Here is an 18,282-nt window from a genome sequence, read left to right on the forward strand (position 1 = left end):
ACGTCCCCTGTGTTCGTGTGCATCTGTATCTCTTTCTGACTTCATTTATTTGCCCTTGTGTTTCTTTCTCCCCAGTCTTAACCTATTTTTGAATGTATGCACAGTGTTTTTTCTGCTTTTCACCCTCAATCTCTGTTAACCTTTTCTCTGTAGAGTCTGGGGATCTTTTCCACATCTTTGGATACTTTCCTCATCTCAGGAGATTCTTCCGTCTGTCTATCTCTTCCTCTCCCTATTTTTTCCTCTCCCTCCTCTCTCTCCATATGCCTCTGATTCCCTCTCTCATAATCCTCTATCTAGCTATCTCCCCACTCTCTTCATTCTCCTGTCTCCCTTCCTCCTTCTCCCTCTCTCCCTCCCTCTTTCTTTCTCTCTCTACCTCCTCCTTCTTTCTCTCTCTTCATCCTCTTTCTTTCTTTCTTTCTCTTTCTGTCTTCCTATACATTGCTCTCCTACTTTTTCTCCCTCCCCATCCCTTCTTGCTCTCCATCTCTCTCCTCTTTCTTTTTCTCTCTCTCCATCTCTCTCTCCCTCCTCTTTCTTTCTTTCTGTCCCTATCCATTGCTCTCCTGCTTTCTCTCTTTCTCCCTCCTCTCCCTCCACCCCTTCCCTCTTTCTCTTTCTCTCTCTCCTCTTTCTCTTTCTATCTCTCCAGGTATCTCTCTCTCTCTCTCTCTCTCTCTCTCTCTCTCTCTCTCTCTCTCTCTCTCTCTCTCTCTCTCTCTCTCTCTCTTTCTCTCTCTTTCTCTCTCTCTCTCTCTCTCCTCTTTCTCTTTCTATCTTTCCAGGTCTCTCTCTCTCTCTCTCTCTCTCTCTCTCTCTCTCTCTCTCTCTCTCTCTCTCTCTCTCTCTCTCTCTCTCTCTCTCCCTCCCTCCCCTCTCCCTCCCTCCCTCCATTTCTTTCTGTCTCTGTTCAGTTGCCTTCCTCTCCACTTTCCTTTCCAGCTTCCCTTTTCTCTTCTCTTTCTCTTCTCCTTCATATCCTGAGACTCCCAATCTTTTCTCAGCTGTTCAGATCTTGAAGCCCTGCTTCTTCCATTGACACTGGGGACTGACAGGGAGCTTTTTGTCACTCACTATCACTCTATAGAGGCAAAGTTTTTGGAAAGAGATTGAACTTGCCTTAGTTTTAAGGTTAGAAGAGAACAGGCAATGCTGGGGCCTATCCGCAGCAAAGATCTACTTCTAATAAGATCCTCTCTCAAGCCCTACATCCAGACTTTGAATGAGGAGCTGAGAATAAATCTTCAAATTCTCCCCCTACAGAAACATGCAGCCAAGGCCTCCTATCCCCCTGCTGGGCCTCAGAGGGTCCTATGCCTCTCCCAGGGCATCTTTCTGCTCTTTCTCCTGATCCAAACTGGATGTGCCTTTTATTGTCTGCTCTTCAGGTGGGTGATAATAGCCCCTCTTTCTATATAGCACATTCTACTTCAGGAAGCCAAAGTTCCTGGAATCCTCAAAAAAAAATCCTTCTGAAGACAGGCAAGGAATTAGGATCAATTGTACAGATGGAGATACTGAGACCCAGACAGTAACATACCCAAGCTCAAGAACAATTTAGGCATATTTCTCCTAATTCTCTCAATGCACTTTCCAATACAGTTAGTCAGCAGGAATTTATAAAATGCCTACTATGTGCCAGGCTCTTAATCCTAGGGATAAGAAGAAAGGCAAAAGACAGTCCTTGCTCTTCAGAAGCTCACAGTCTAATGGAGGCAACAACATGAAGATGATTATGCACCAACAAACTATAGACAGGATAAATTGGGGGATAGTTTGAGGGGGAAAGCCCTGACATTAAAGGGGGAGCAAGAAAAGCTCCTAGTAAAAGGTGAGATTTTGGCTGGGACTTGAAGAAAGCCAGAGAAACCAAGAGACACCAATGAGGAGGGAGAGTGTTTCAGGCATGGGAACAAGCCAATAAAATGCCAGAGTCCAGAGATAAAATAAAAGGAGGCCAACAAGGAGGCCAGTGTCACTAAATTTCAGAACATGTGGGGGAAATAAAGTCAAGAAAACTGGAAAGATAGGACTGAGTCATGCTGTGAAGGGGAAGGAACAAGCATTTATTAAGCACTGACCCCATGCCAGGCACTGTGGTTAGCATTTTGCAAATATTCTATTTGATTGTTAAACAGAGGATTTATATTTGATCCTGAAGGTAAAATATACCAGAAGGCATTGAAGTTTATCGAATGGGGTTGGGGGGAGGTAGAGGGGAAGATTGTAACACTATGGTTAGACCGCAGGGTGAGTGGACACCAGAATCTGCACCCTCCTGATCTTGGCATACCTGACCATTTGGGGTGCTCACTGCTTAGCAAATAGGTTCATAGAATCCAGATTCTCAGAATTGAAAAGGACCTTGGAGTTCTCACCAACTCACAACTGAAGCAGGTATCTCCCCTCCTAAATCCCCCAGGCATGCAGTCATCACATCTTCACTTGAAAACCCTAGTGACTGAGACATTTCCTGGCTGTGTGACCCTGGACAGGTCACTTAACCCCAATTGCCTAGCCCTTGCCTCCCTTCTGACTTAGAATTGATACCAAGACAGAAGGTAAGGATTTAAAAACCCCAACCACAATTCTAGTAACAAAGAACTCTATTACCCACCCATTTTGGCTTAGGATACATCTTCGACCCTTGTAGGTCAAATAAGGAATGCCCAAGAAGTGTTCATATTATTCAAATGAGTACTGCTATATTTCCACTGGACCAAGACTAATGCCCATTATTTTCCAGATTTCTTACTTCAAATAGCGAGAATTCAAATATATGTGAGCACAAATATATGTCAGCATTCCCATGAAGTGAGACCTAGCTACAGCTCTAACCACTTGAAAGGATCACCTTCTAAAGAGCTGAAATCTGCTTCTCTGCCACTTTCACTCACTACCTAGCTTTGCCCTCTGGGGCTGGGAAAAACAATTCTCTTCTGAAGGATAGCCCTCAAATATTTGAAATCAGTGAGCCTACAGTACTAATAGCTAATGTGGAAATGGTGCCTTAAGGTTTGCAAAGTGAGATATATAGAATCTTCTTTCGTGGTCGCCACCCTCTCTGATGGACGTGCTACTATTTCTCCCGTCTTAATGATGAGAAAACTCAGACTTGGTGAGGTTCTGTTGCTTGTCAAGGGTTGTATATCTAGGAAGCCTCTGAGGAAGGATTCAAATCCAGATCTCATTAACTTCCAAGACCAGATAAAGATCTGTTCCTTCAAGAAGCCCTTAAATCTTCTGGCCCCCAGGCTCAACATCCCCAGTTCCTTAAACCAGTGGCACAGTCTTCAGTCTCCATTTCATTCAGATTTCCTTCCTCTGAACCTAGCTTCTCAGAGGCTGATCCTGAATAGGCTTCCTCCCAATTTGGGGAGCATTCTTTGGGCAAGAATGAGTTTGTAAGTGATTTACCTCTCTGGACCTCAGTTTCCTCATCTGTACAATGGGAATAATAATATTTGTACTACCTACCTTATACTGTTGTTGTGAAGGAAGCTCTTTTGTCAATTGTAAAGATTGATATAAAAATGAGGAAATCATGGAGGGGGTAGGACATAAGCTGGGCCTTGAAAGATATGGGTAGGATTTGAAAGGGTTGAGAAAAGGCAGCATTCCAGGCATTCTAGAATCAAAGACACAGAAGAAGAGCTAAGCATTTTGTGGACCAAGGAAAGTGAGGCCCCTCTGTTCCTTCCACAGTGTGATGCTAGAATGCATGTTAGGGTGAAAAACAAGATGGGTCAGCTTGGGCAAGGGCCTTGAATGTCATTCTTGGGGGTGGGGTGGATTGGCCTGGTAGATGATAAGAAGTAGCTGTAGCTTTCTGAATAGGAGAGTGGAATGGAATTGGAATTGTCCCCTGGGGTAGGGATGTCTGTGCCACGTGGAGGATGGACTGTGGCTTCATAGATCCAGACGGAGGAAAGCTTAGAGATCACTGGGTAACTTCTCATTTTGTGTGTCCTCCTTGTTCACAGGTGGGAGGCAAACAGGAGCCTCAGGGACTGCTTCTCTAAGAGTTCCCTTGCCTTGGCCCTTGGCTCCAAAGAACTGTTCGAGAGCATCACGAGAGTGCCAAGACAGGACCTCGCTCCAAGAACATGCCCCTAAACTCCCCACTTTAGCCAAACATGCAAAAAAGTCTCCCATTTGGCTAGGTACACTCGAGCTTTCCCTTTCAATATGTTCTGTCTCCTTATTGTTTCCTTCCTGGGCATGTTTCCTTGGAAGACTAATTCAGGATGATCCCTCTGCTACATTAAAAGCATCTGGTGGGTTTTTTTCTTCTTCCTTTGCCTCTCCTCCATCCACCACCCTTCTTTCCTATAACATCTTCCTTGCTGAGGTCTGATTATCCCTGAAGGCTGCCACTATCTCTCAGTTGCTGCCTTGCCATTTGTGACCCTGAGGCCATTAACCATAAGAAAGATGGGCAGAGAGGGATGGGGGAGAATGACTTTCCAGAAAAATAGTCTGTTCTGTGCATTTGACTCCCGAGACCCTTGGAAGGATGGAGAAATGGCGGGATTGACAGCTCTGCTTAAGGGGGGGACCCAGGAAATTCCTGCAAGTCATGACCCTCCCAAATGAACAGAAATGACCAACCCAGGAGAGGACATAGACCAGAGCTGCAGTCCTCTGAGTCTTCTCCAACCCATTAAAGAATAATAAATAAGAGTAGCCAGTTTGTGCACTGTGGCTTCAAATTTACAAAACACTTTCACATGCCTTATTTTAGTTGATCTTTGAAGGAATCTTGAACAGTATCCAGGAAAGAGGTTTGGTTTTTTTAAAAACCCTTACCTTCTGTCTTAGAATCAATACTGTATACTGGTTCTAAGGCAGAAGAATGGTAAGGGCTAGGCAATGGGGGTCAAGTGACTTGCTCAGGGTCACACAGCTAGGAAGTGTCCAAGGCCAAATTTGAACCCAGAACCTCCCATCTCTAGGCCGGGCTCTCAATCTACTGAGCCACCCAGCTGCCCCCAGGAAAGAGATTTTTAATCCCATTTTATGGATGAGGAAACCAAAGTCCAAAGACTATATTGATATGACTATCACATAAGATCATTGAGAGCTGGAAAGGAGCTTGGGGTCATCTAATCCAACCTTCTCATTTTATAGTTTGGGTAACTATGTTCCGAAAGATAAATGTCTTGCTCATGGTCACATAAATAGTAAGTGACAGGGCTGGGATTTGAACTGAGGTCCTCTGACTCCAGATCTCTCCACTACATATAGCTCTTCAAATAAAGAGCAATATGCACAAAGTCACAAGCAAGGTCACAAGGCAACAGTCTTTCCCACAGTCTTTCTGCCTTACCAACCTTTTTTGTCTCAATTGACCTCCACTGTACCCCAACACACAGAAAGGGAAGGGATTATTTCACCCATTTTATTGGAGAATATTTGAGATCCAGAGGGAGAAGTGACTTATCCACAGTCAAGGTTATCCAGCTCATGCATAGACTAAATAGAAATACTTGATTAGAACCCTAACTTCCTGATTCCTGGGATGTTTCTCTTGGGAATATATTTGTCTTTTTATCAATTCACCTTCTAATATCAGTGCACAGCCATTATCTTAGACACATCTGATACGTTTTTGCTTTTTTAAAAGTGTGGTGATACTTTTAAAAAATCCTTACTGTCAGCCCCAAGAACAATTCTAAAACAGAAGGGCAAGAAGGTGGCAAATACCATTAAGTGACTTGTCCAGGGTCATACAGCTGAGAGATGTCTGAAGTCAAATTTGAACCCAGGGTTTCCTGACTCCAAACCTGGCACTCCACCCACTGAGCCACCTAGCTGCCTTGATACATTTTTGTTTTGTCACAACCAACACTTCACAAGAAAGACTGGAATAACCCTTCCTACAATGCATTTCTTGAAAAGTTTATCAACTGTTAATAGAAGAGAGAGTTGTGACCCTGAGGCTACAGTGTGATACCAACATTGACCATCCCAAACAAACATCCTGGTAGAAAGAGAATTTTTATTATCCTTAAGCTTTCTAATAAAGCCCAGCACTATATAGTAACAATAGCATGATGTCTGTCCCCAGAGGATCTGGATTTAAATCAGTCTCTGCTATTTATTTGCTGACTTTGGGCAAGTGACAACTTCCTCAATTTCCTCATCTGTAAAATGAGGAGGAAGGAAGGAAGAAAGGGAAATGCCTAAATCTATATTAACATAAAAAAGTGACCACTTTCCTCTGACTGGTTCTAGTGTTTGGGACCTCGAAGAAAGTCCTTTTCACTGTTTATCCATAATCCCTTATGGTCCAATCCCTATTTCCTGCTATGCCATCATCTCTATAGCCAGATGTTGGTAGGGTTCTAGAGGGCTGGAAGGGCAGATCTGGGATAATCAGGAGGAAGTGGAGTCCTCAAAAGTAATAACCCTTTGTAGAGCAGCTGATGGAGAAGTGGACTGGTGGGAACCATGTTGGTGACTAGGATGACAACTGGGTCTTCATGATGCTTCTTGTTACTGATCCTGTTTCATATTCTCTTTGCTACCCTGTGAGGTTCCTGCCAATCACCACTGTTTTCTAAAGGGTTAGGGATAATGAGAGAAGAGAGTTTCAGAGTTAACAAACACTGGGCTGGGTTAGGTTGGATCTGTGAGCTCTGTTCCTTCCCCCATTGATTGCATTTTCTGAAAGACTCCTATCTAGACTGGGCTGGGTGAAGCTTTAGCTTTTGGATAAGGACCATGGGCTGGTCTCTTGCTTGGGCATTTGATTCAATACAGCCTTAGTAAGCATTTACTGTATGCAGAGCACTGTTCTAGGCAGAAGGAGGAAGACTTTCAAGTTTATATAAGATGTAGTCTTTGTCCTCATTTGTGAAGCTTCTAGTCATATGGCACATGTACAGCTATGATACAATATAGTGGATGATAAGTGAGTGAGAGCTGCAGACAAAGTGTTTTCAATATTGGGGAAAGAGAGGGAAGCTCATTAACCCACCCAGGGAATCAAGACAACTTAGCATCATTTGAATTGACGTTTCAAAGTTTATGGCATTTGGGCTGTGGACTCTTGATTGGTTGAACTTATGTTCTTGGCTGGAAGCTCTAGGTTGGCCTTTGGTCTGATCTGTGAGCTCTGTGATTTGGATTCTGGATTTCAGGCTGGACTCTGGAATGGGCACTGGATGGTGACCTCTAGGCTGGGCTGTAAACTCTGAGCTGAGTTAGAGTCTAGGCTCTGGACTGAACTTTGACCTAAGCAAATCTCAACTAAAGGACCCTTATCTCAGCTCCACTTGCCTTCCTCTCTCTGCTTCCCCTCATACCCCTCCCTATAGTCAATGGGGGAATTAACCCTCCTACTCAATAGCAGAGATGTGAGTCCCTTAAAGGTGAAATAATTGCCCAAAGTCACATTGGTTGCTGAACCAGGATTCTAAATCAGTTCCCGATCCCAAATCTAGGGTTCTTTCCTCAGGTCAGAGACTCTCCTTCCAGGCGACTAGACCATTCGAAACCTCATCGCAGCCCTTAATCCGCTGTCATTTAACTCCCTTGATGAAGGAGGGGTAGTGTCGGGGGAAGAGAACATGTGGTCTGGTCGCGTCAGTCCAGTGAACGCCCCCTCATCCCTCTTTAAAGAACTGGAGAAGGCTGAGGGATAGGTTTGAGGACTGAAGGGAGGGGCTGAATCCGACACTGCCGGCCAAACTCGGTAGCAGGCGATGCCCAACTCCACCTTGGGGGCTCGCGTCTAGCCCGGGGTTGGAGCTGTCCACAGGGGACATAGTGCTGAAACTCTCTACAGCCTGATAAGCAAGAACGGGAGAAAGTCGCTCTGAGGGCTGGAGGGTTGAACCGATCTCTCCTTTCTCCGGAGTCTTCTCTCCTCCAAGATTCCCTGCCGTCACCCATTCCTGGATAGGGGAGAGCTATGGCGTTCATGGTGAAAACTATGGTGGGAGGCCAGCTGAAGAGCCTCGCCGGGGGTTTGGGGGGCGGCGATGAAAAGGGTGAAGGGGACAAATCGGCGGCTGAAGCTCAAGGCATGACCCGGGAGGAGTATGAGGAATATCAGAAGCAACTGGTGGAGGAGAAGTGAGTAGGGGAATCTCCTTCTGGGCTTTATTCCCTTCTGTGTGTCCATAGCACTTCCCCCTCCCCAGGACGCCTGGCTTGCCTACCTTCAGGGCAGCTCCCTCTTCCTACCCCAACCACCATTGGAAGAATATATCCCTTTCCCCCATTCCCTAGGATGGAATGAGTTTCCAGAAAGGAATGTGCCCCCCCTCAATATGAGTCACCCCAAGACTCCAGGAGTCAGTTCCAACCTGTCCCTAACCTCAGCCCCTCTTGGAAGAACTGGAGAATTTGGGCTACTGAGAGTTTGCGTGTGCGGAAGCATCAAGGAAAACTCTGGAGCCAGCAAAGGATGTGAGGGGAGGGGGAACCAGGAGGTCCCTAATGTATTTCTGATGAAACACATAATCCTTTAATCCGATTCTTACCCCTAGTGGGTTGGGTGCCCCAGCAGGATCTCTGAAACTGGGGGCTCAGGACCTGGGTGAGCACTGGGGACAATGGAGACTGATAGAGATCTACACACACACACACACACACACACACACACACACACACACACACACACACACAGACCAGCAGAGATGGAAAGACTAGACAGACAGGCACAAAAAGGACCAGAAGAGAGACAAGACTGAGTTGCACAGACACTTTTGTTCCTAGCTAATGCTCTAAAAGACCTTGTAGGGAAAAGGTGGTATGAGCTTCTAGTGAGGTGAGGAGTGAGAGGTAAAAGCTTCTGGAGAAGCACCATTCCCTTGCTTCTCCGTTACACACACACACACACACACACACACACACACACACACACACACACACCTACCTTTCTTCCCCTGAAAAGGGGAATGATGACCATGATGAAGCTGAGAGAGACATCCAAGGGAAGAAGGCTAGAAATAACAGAATCTTGCCCTGTAAGCCCTCTCTTCTCACTTGCCCTAAAAAACATGCCTTTCACCTTCTTTAGTAAACCAGCCTCTTGCTCACCTACTCATAGAACTACAAGACTTAGGATTGGAAGGGCTTCAGGAGACTCCTCTGGTCTAGTTCTTGCATTTAAAAATGTGGAAACTGAGGCTTGAAGGCAAAAAGTGATTTTTCCAAGGTCAGAGAGGAAGGAAACTACCAATTACTAGGGTACAACCCAGCTCCTCTGACTCCAAATTCTGAAATTTTTCTTCTGCACCCATCTGCCATCACAATGGAATTCAACAAACATTTATTAAGCACCTGTTATGTGAAGTGTGGTGTGCTACCCAGTGGGGCTATTTTCACGTTTCTATAGATCTATGATGTCATCTGTGTGGGCACATACCGCACTGGTGCAGATTTCAAGCTATCCAAGCCTTCTCATCCTGTGCTGTTCTTATTCATGTCCTTCCAAACACCCTCCACAGAGGATCTCCCCAAAATGCTGGAGCCTTCCTCTAGATCTCTTCATGTTTTGTGGATGCTGGTGCATTACTCAGGATGCCCATCTGTTATCCCTTACTTCTTAGACATGAATGGCCACCCTCCTTTAGTGATCATGTGCATCCTTGCCCATATCTTTTAGATCACTTATAGAATAAAAGAATTCTAGATTGAGAACTGGAAGGGACTTTGACATTCATTTAATCCAGCCTGTTCATTTTGTAGAGGAGGAAGCAAAGGCCTAACGAAATGAAGTGACTTGCCTAGAATCACACAGATAGAAAGTGGCATGGTCAGAATTTGATCCTAGGTCTTTTGATTCTGAAGACAAGTGGGTTTTTTCCTTACTCTAATTTGTTGATTTACATGAGAGTCATCATTAGCAATAAGCTAGAGCATATTTACACTCATCATATGTCTTTCCATTACCCTTTGGTTCCCCTGCAATTTTGATTCATCACAGATCATAATGTTCCACTCTAATTTGTAGCACCACAGGGAGAACATTGATTGATGTTGGGAAAAAAAAAGGTGAGTTTTGTTGGAAGAAATCAGTTTGGGATCATGGAAAGTACTGTGTAATTTCCCAATTCAATCCTATTCACTTTTGAAATCAGCTCATTATTCCTTTCCAAAGGAAGTCCCTCTCCAATATAAATAGATAGATACATAGATACGTGACAGACAAACAGACTAACTCAATGGGTTCACCATCCAGTTGCATGTCATCATTTGGACAATAATAATCATTCTTCATCCATTTGATTCTTCCTGTGTGAATTGCTAGGTTGATCTCTTTTGAGTAGCTATGGATCTCATTAAAAAAGTTGCCTTCAGGGGGCAACTAGGCAGCTCAGTGGATTCGGAGTCAGGCCTAGAGATGGGAGGTCCTGGGTTCAAGTCTGGCCTCAGACACTTCCTACCTGTGTGACCCTGGGCCAGTCACTTAACCCCCATTGCCCAGCCCTTACCACTCTTCTGCCTTAGAACCAATACCCAGTATTGATTCTAAGACAGAAGGTAAAGGGTTAAAAAAAAAGTCTTCAGAGGCTTGATGCAATTAGCAAGATGTCATCCATAAACATGAGCATCTGGAGATCTCACTATCTATAGAGAATCTCTCCATCTCCAGAGAATTCCTTTCCCATTCAGACTCAACAGAATATCTTCTAAGCCAATGGCAGACAATTTTGGCAAGTACCTTTCTGGCTAACATTCTTCACATATTATTGATAACTAGAAAATCACTGAATAAAGTTATAGTTGCATCTATCAAGGATTCTTAGATGACCTTAACATATACATGGGAAACATATCTTGGAAGGAGAAACTTTAAAACCACATCTTGGTTTGAAAAGTCAAATGCTTAGTCAACTGAGTAACTGTGAAAATATAATCTATGCAAAATGTTCTATAAAAGTATGAAACCTGTCTTATATTTTCATTAAACATACCCTTGACATGTGTAGACCTTTCTAATAAAGATTTTCTAAGAATGAGAAAGTAGATCATCACCTTTTAAAGGGATAATATGGCTATGAGTGATATTCTCCATTTTTAAAAAAATATTTCCTTCTTGGAGACATCTTGAAAACCTATTCTCAAGCATCTTTAAAATTGTGTCTCCTCCAACATAGACTTCTTTTGATAGACTTGTTCAGGTCTACCTGCTCTACCCAATCTCATCATTTCCATTTCCTCACTTACTACACACAGTGTAGGGAGTTCAAATATGAAAGTCCTGCTATCATTAATAAGAATATATTACTGTAAAAACAGCAGATCTGTTCCACTTTACATCTATTTGTTGTCTAGTTTTATCTATAAATTCTCAGTGTTATCTAGCTCAGTTAAGTCTCCTAAATTTTCTGAAAATTTGTTTTCTTTTCCACTATTTTTTTTTGCTGTTTTGTGAAGCAGTATTCTCTCTCCATTCTTACCCCTCTCCTTTTTTGTGTTTTACAAATGAGTTTGTATTCCAAACTTGTGTTGCAGTTGGTTACTATGTTTCTCCATTTAAAGGAGGGCAAATATTATGTGGCTGGTGCAGTTTCTGGGTTCTTTTGTCCTCTTCATTATTAACATTGTATTGGTTAAACTTCCCTAAGAAATTATGATAATCAGCCAATGCCTTTATTTTGTATCTATTTCCCAATTTTCTGAGTCAACAGCTTGCTTAACTAGATCTAGTTGGAGCTATTATAATGGTACATAACATCTTCTTCTATTTAGCTTTTCTTCTAATTTGGAGTTGATTTTGACCTTTTCTGGTTCCACTGGTTTTACTGCACATCGAGAATTGATAATTAAATGACTCTCACAACAGAAACCAGCTCTTTTCTGCCCATTAAGATAGAGTCTATTTCATTTTTGTGATGTTGTTTGCTGCCTCTTATGCCCAGAACCTCCTAAGAAGCTTCTTGAAGAAATAATGATGCAATTGCAAGGCTTTTGAATAATCTGTGCCTATGGACCTTGGACCTCTTCCACTTCTTAATCTCAAACCATATTTTCCAGTACATTTTTGTCATTCTCTCCTTTGCCCTATCTTCCTGTTTAAGCCATGAAGTATCAAGTTATATGTTTAGTTTGGAAGATCTCACAAATTCCTCTCCTTTTTCATCATTATAAAACAGATTTTGGTGCACGAACTATAATCATCTCCATGGCAGTCTTTCTTCTTGTGTTCATCATGAATACTACAAAGAGAGATGGCCCAAATGGAGTTTCTTCTTGCCTTTTTTGTGTACAATGCAACCAATCCTTTCATTTGCCAGTCTGAGGAGACCTTCCTTTTGGTCCTTCCATTTAAACTATGGCTTCTTCATATCAACATGGCTGTATTCAATCTCTCCAGCATTATACCAACTTGCTGATCTGGGGATCAATATCTTGCATTAGGCTAAGTTTTTTTTAATCTTTATCATGTCATCGACCCCCTTTACAATCTGGTGAAGCCTATCAACCTCTTCTCATAGTATTTTGAAATATATACAATAAAACACAAGGGATTAAGGAAATCAACTACAATATAGAAATATAGTTGTCAAAGAATTTTTTTTTATTCACCCATCTTAGGTTAAGAATCTCTACATTAAAACTACTACTAATTAAATAGCAATTTATAGATGATTAGGTGGTGCAGTGGGTGGTGTGCCAGGCCTGGAGTCAGGAAGACTCATCTTCCTGAGTTCAAATGTGGTGTCAGACATTTACTAGCTATGTGACCCTGAACAAGTAACATAACCTGTTTGCCACAGTTTCCTCATCTGTCAAAAGAGCTGGAGAAAGGAACTGGCAAACTACTCTAGCATCTTTGCCAAGAAAACCCCAAACAGGGTCATAAAGATTTGAACACAATGAACAATGACTGAACAACAAGAAAGAAATGATTATTCTTAGCAACCTTTAGCTTTGTTTCATCCATGAGATCTGGGCCAGATTAAAGGCCATTTTATATTTTCCTTCATTTCATGATTTTATGGGGCCAAAGAATTCATCACCATGTGGACCAGCTATTGATAACGACCCTCTCCATAGTTAGCAAGGGCACCTAGAGCGCCAGGCCTGGATTTCCCAAGTTCCAATGAGGCCTCAGTTACTTATTAGCTGTGTGACCCTGGGCAAGCCACTGAACCTTATTTGCCTCAGTCTCCTCATATGTAAAATGAGCTGGAAAAGGAAATGGCAAACCCTTCCTGTATCTCTGCCAAGAAAACTCCAAATGATGGCATGGAAAGTCAAACATGACTGAAAATGACAGACAAGAACAATATAGTTAGCAAGGATGTTCCTGAGACAGCAGACTCAGTATTGTTGCCAGACCCATTCCCAAAGAAGGCTTTCCTTTTGGAAATATAACTTTGGAGGGCCTAGGGTCCCCTCCCAACCAAAGAAGGCATCAGAGGAAGAGTTCTGCAAAATTGAAATAAAGCAGTTCCTGCCCTCAAGGAGCTTAAAATCTGGCAAAGCAGAAACTTTTAAGCTTTTTGAGTAATCTGGTGAAACCTGTGGACCTCTTCTCAGAATAATGGTTTTAAAGATGTAAAATAAACTATGTAAGACTATCAAGGAAACCAATAATATTGGAATATAGTTATCAAGTGATTTTTTTAATGTTCACAAACCCCAAGAATCCCCATAGTAGAGAAAAGGAAGTCCATGGCCCTTCAGAGTAAATCTCCTCTGAGATCTTCCAGTCTTTCAACCCTTCACATGAGGCTAACTAACCCCTGATTAATCCCACCCAATCTGACTCCTGGTCCTCTGATTTACAGAATGGAACGGGATGCCCAGTTCACACAAAGGAAGGCAGAAAGAGCCACCCTGCGCAGCCACTTCCGAGACAAGTACCGTCTGCCCAAGGTGAGCTGCCTACCTCCCACCTCCCCTCTTCTTCTTGCCCTTCCTCCTTTATTCTGAATCTCCCTCCTGGAATAGATGTTGGGGCATAGGTCCATAGACTGACTAGAGTACCTCCTGGGATGGCTTCCCCTCCAAGTCATTCTCTGGTTGCCCACATTAAAAATGAAGAGCTGGAGTTGGAAACGATGAGTTCTCTCAGGACTGTGAACAACCCTGTTGTCCTTCTCCTGTCTCCTCCTCAGCATAGTCCAGGGCTGGGCATGCAGGACATCATTAACATTTGTTGAATGGATGAAGAATTTTAAGGAGAATAAAACCTCTGATGGACAGAGATTGTTCCCTGGCTTATCCCATTCATTCATCCACCTCATCCTATCTCTTATTCTAGATCATTCCCAGGAAGCCAGATCCCAATTATTCAGAAGCTCAGTTCCCTTCTACCCCCCTTCCATTGGGGAAGAAATTGTATCTCCTGCCCTTCCCAAAATCTTAAAGAATATTAGTGCTTAAAGGACTTGATTGTGAGCAAACAAAAACTCAGCCAGGGAAAATTATTTGTCCAAGGTCTTGTAGCTTTAAAGAGCAAACTCGGGTATCCTGATCCCAGCTCTTTTCATGGTGTCCCTCGAGGATACACACCCCCTTGCTGCTCCCTCTACCTGGTCCTACTAGTCTGAGAGCCTTCCAGCCTCAGCATGAAAAAGGAAGTGAAGTTCTTTGAGATCTACATATCTGTGTGTTCTAAGGGCTCCATGGAGGGCTCAGTACATAGTTTTCAATGAGTCTGCTTCTAATCTGGCCTGGCCCTTTGCACTAAGACAAAAAATAATGTCAGTAGGTACTAAGTAAGTCCATCGTGGCATACCCATTGTCTAGAAAGGAAAACTGAAGTAGGATCAATCAGCAAAATATTTGCTTAGCAGCTGCTATGTGCCCAGCTCTGCACTGACTTTTTCTTTTAAACCCTTACCTTCCATCTTAGAATCAATACTAGGTGTTGGTTCCAAGGCAGAAGAGTGTTATAAGGGCTAAGCAATGGGGGTGAAGTGACTTGCCTAGGGTCACACAGCTGGGAAGTGTATGAGGGCACATTTGAACCCAGGACCTCTCATCTCCGGACCTGGCTCTCACTCCACTGAGCCACCCAGCTGCCCACTGCACTGACTCTTTAGAGGAGATGGGATGAGTTGGCACAGTCCCTGCCCTCAAGGAATTACTATCTCATTTGGAAAATCAGATTCAAAGTTGGGAAGAAGGTCATTGGGAGAGCAGAATGAGAGGGGCCAAATGTGGGGGAGGGGGTTACAACTTATTGTGTCAAAGGCAGCTGTCATGTAGACGGATAGTGGAGAGGAGGGATAGATTGTTGGACCTGGAGTCAGGAAGAACTAAGTTCAAGCCCTACCCCAGACACCTGGGGTATGTGCACCTGGGCAAGTCACTTAAAACTTCTTGTATTCCTCAGTTTCGTCGTCTGTAAAATGGGAAATAATCAAAACGCTTACTTTATCGCGAGATTGTCGTGAGAAGCCTACAAGATAATACTTGTAAAATGCTTCACAAACTTTAAAACCCTCTAGAAATGCAGTCAGAGGTGGGGTGAGAGGGGAGGAGCTGGAGTGGTGAGCAGAGCCTTCAGAAGTGGGACTGGAGGTGAGTTTTGAGTGAAGGAGAGAATTCTTACCCAGGGCAAGACCAGGAGAATATCCCCAGCCTCTGGCCCCTGGCTCCTGGCACAGAGTTCTATTGACTCTCCTCTTGAGTTCCTGCTTCCATCACCAACCCCTTCTCCTTGGCCCTGCCCCCTCCTCACCCATCTCTTCCCAACAGAACGAGACAGATGACAACCAGATCCAGATGGCTGGGGGGGATGTGGAGTTGCCCAAGGAGCTGGCCAAGATGATTGAAGAGGACAATGAGGAGGAGGAGGAGAAGGCTTCGGTCATTGGGCAGCTGGCCAGCATCCCCAACCTGGACCTCAGCTCCATCAAGGACAAGGCACAGGCTACTCTGGGAGAACTGAAGCAGTCAGCTGAAAAGTGCCATGTCATGTGACCCTCATCCCCTTCCTCAGCCCCCCAGCGCTGTCAGCCTGGCCTACCCTGCCTCAGTGTGATGTGTGGGGATGGGGCGCAGAGGGCAGGGATGGCTGGATGATGGGAGACCCAGCTGGCAGGGAAGGTAGCTGTAGAACGGTCTCAGTCCCCTAGGGTGCAGGGAGGGCTCCCCTCCTGGTGACCCACATTCTGTTTCTGAGTCCTGACTTCCCCAGGGTCCTCCTCCATCCTAGCTCGGAGCCTGCCTTCTGGTCCCCAGCCCCCCTCACCCCTGCCACCCTTATCTAGGGCATGGGACTGCCCTGGCAGCAGAGCCCTCCTCCCCAGACAGGTATGGGGCTGACATTTGAGGAGCGGGAACAGGAAGTTGGTATCTCTATACTTGGCACTTCACCCAACCCATCCTTCAAACACACGCACATCTGCAAACATAGAGCTCCACTGACCTATACAGACACATATCTAAATACACAACCCCAAGCACAAAACCAAATACAACACCCTAATACACAGAGGCTAAGACATACATTATCATGTTGACCCACAGACCTGAGCACTCAGAGGCCACTGTACGCGTCAGGAGGACAAACATTGGCACAGAGACTCCTACCTTGGGGCATGGAGCCAAAAAGAACAGTGGGGGAGGAGTGGTCCTGGTCTGGGATTCAGGACCCCTGGGTTCTTTCCCTGTTATTGCTACACATCTCTGCACATTTCATCCCCCTTGCTCTGTGCCTTGAAAATAGGAGGGATTCTACTCCATTCTTCAAGGTCCAATTCACGTCTCCCTTCCTCTAGAAAGCTTGATCTGACTGTCCCAGTCTGTACTGATCCCTCCCTTCTCTGAACAAGGTCCCCCAAATTCTCCTTCATTCAGGGCACATACCAGCTGGTGTGCCTTCCTTCCCACCTCCAATCCCACCTTACAGGAACCACTCAAATGAGTCAAGAACTTTACACTATAAATCCCAGAAATACTTGATAGGTTTACTGTCTGAACCCTTTGAAAGTCCTGGGCTGATGTGCTCCTTTTTCTTAGCCTAGGGCAGCGATGGTGAGCCTATGGCACAGGTGTCAAAGATGGCACACACAGAGCTCTCTGTGGACACTTGGCAACCCTCCCTCCCCACCCTCCACCCCAAGTGTTCATTACTAGAAAGGCAGAGGGACTCAGATGGAGAGGCCCCCTCCCCCTTTCTACCATGCCTGATGGCATTTTTTCACTTCACTCTCCCCTTTGCCCAGCAGCACAATGGGAGTGCACAGTGGGTAAGATGGATGGGTACAGGTGGCAGAGTTGGAGGAGAGGGGAGTGCTCAAGCCACTCCCCTCCCCCTCTATACACTCACTGAGGATATTCCTCATTTCACCTACCCTTCCTCCTCCTCCTCCTCCTCTTCCTAGCAGCCCAATGGGAACTTTTCCTCCCTCTCCCTAGGAATAAGGGGAGGCGGGGCATACCCAGCTTGGGGGCATTGCACTTGGTCTCAGGGAGTGGGGGTGAGGCCCAGAACTCTGTCTCTAAAAGGTTCACCATCACTGGCCTAGGGTTTCCTGGCCTCTCTGTTTTTCTTGTTTGATGTTATTGTGGAACAGGAAGGATGGTTAGCTAATGGGAGCCCCATAAAAGTGTGTTAGGACTCCCATCACAGAAGTTCACTGGGCGTCCTCAGCCTTCTCTGAGTCACATACACACATGTACATTGCCAAATGTTGTCCAGTCTCACCAGGATCTTCCCTTCCTTCTAGAGCTCTCAAAGCACATTCACACTAAGACTTAATTCACCTTGCCTCCCCAAACCCACTGGGCGAGGGTAAAGACTATTCCTTATCTTTCCCACTTTTCAGGTGATGCAACTGGGGTTTCAGAGCAAGCAAAGAAAGGATTTCCCTCTCCAACCAAGCTTTAGGACCAGACTTCTTCCCAGAAGACCCTAAAAATCTAGGTTTTTCTAGCCCCCAGTCAGGGGTCTCAAAACCAAATTTTGTGTGGTTTCTTGGGTATAGGGGCAAGGTCATGTTGAGTGTCTTGAATTGAGATGAGTTGGGTTCTGTTCTCCCTGGCTGAACAGTGTCATCCTTTTGTCTTCCTTTTCTCCAGTAGAGACTTTTTTGATTTTATAACTTAAAACTCAGCTATCTTAGTTTGGTGAAGAATAAAGTCTCAGCCTGAACCACATGACTCTTTTCTTGAATTCTAACAGATTGCCCCCATGCCACCCACTTGCTCCTCAGTAGATTCAGCCCCAAAGTTCTGCCCTCAGAAGAGTTTTCCTGGACACACACAGGATGTTTCTGAGGAAGTGACCGCATAAAAACTCCAGGAGTCCATTTCAGTCCAATCCCAGTCCTGGGTTCCCAGAAGACAGGACTGGCTGAG

The 18,282-nt window shown here is 44.7% G+C and overlaps 2 protein-coding genes across 2 annotated transcripts in view; both read left to right on the top strand.

Moving 5' to 3' along the window:
* LMAN1L (lectin, mannose binding 1 like) overlaps positions 1 to 4,133 on the top strand; it is a 42,754-nt gene extending 38,621 nt beyond the window's left edge. Inside the window, exons 12-13 of the mRNA XM_056815320.1 lie at positions 1,267 to 1,391; positions 4,058 to 4,133. Of these exons, the coding sequence (XP_056671298.1) occupies positions 1,267 to 1,391; positions 4,058 to 4,133 (201 nt within the window). The remainder of the gene's footprint in view (positions 1 to 1,266; positions 1,392 to 4,057) is intronic.
* A 3,495-nt stretch (positions 4,134 to 7,628) lies between these two features.
* Positions 7,629 to 18,076, top strand: CPLX3 (complexin 3). The gene is made up of 3 exons (XM_001365616.3): positions 7,629 to 8,085; positions 13,758 to 13,845; positions 15,676 to 18,076. The coding sequence occupies exons 1-3, from the start codon at positions 7,922 to 7,924 to the stop codon at positions 15,898 to 15,900; spliced, it is 477 nt and encodes a 158-aa protein (XP_001365653.1). The 5' UTR covers positions 7,629 to 7,921; the 3' UTR covers positions 15,901 to 18,076.
* The last annotated feature ends 206 nt before the right edge of the window (positions 18,077 to 18,282 follow it).

Source organism: Monodelphis domestica, chromosome 1, assembly GCF_027887165.1.
Source record: "Monodelphis domestica isolate mMonDom1 chromosome 1, mMonDom1.pri, whole genome shotgun sequence".
In the NCBI taxonomy this organism is placed as follows: domain Eukaryota; kingdom Metazoa; phylum Chordata; class Mammalia; order Didelphimorphia; family Didelphidae; genus Monodelphis; species Monodelphis domestica.

Excerpts from the sequence above, each read along its gene's own strand:
- CPLX3 (XM_001365616.3), top strand. The coding sequence starts at position 7,922 with ATGGCGTTCATGGTGAAAACTATGGTGGGAGGCCAGCTGAAGAGCCTC. Across the intron at positions 8,086-13,757 it reads AAGCAACTGGTGGAGGAGAA|AATGGAACGGGATGCCCAGT; the intron begins GTGAGTAGGGGA and ends TCTGATTTACAG. Across the intron at positions 13,846-15,675 it reads ACAAGTACCGTCTGCCCAAG|AACGAGACAGATGACAACCA; the intron begins GTGAGCTGCCTA and ends TCTTCCCAACAG.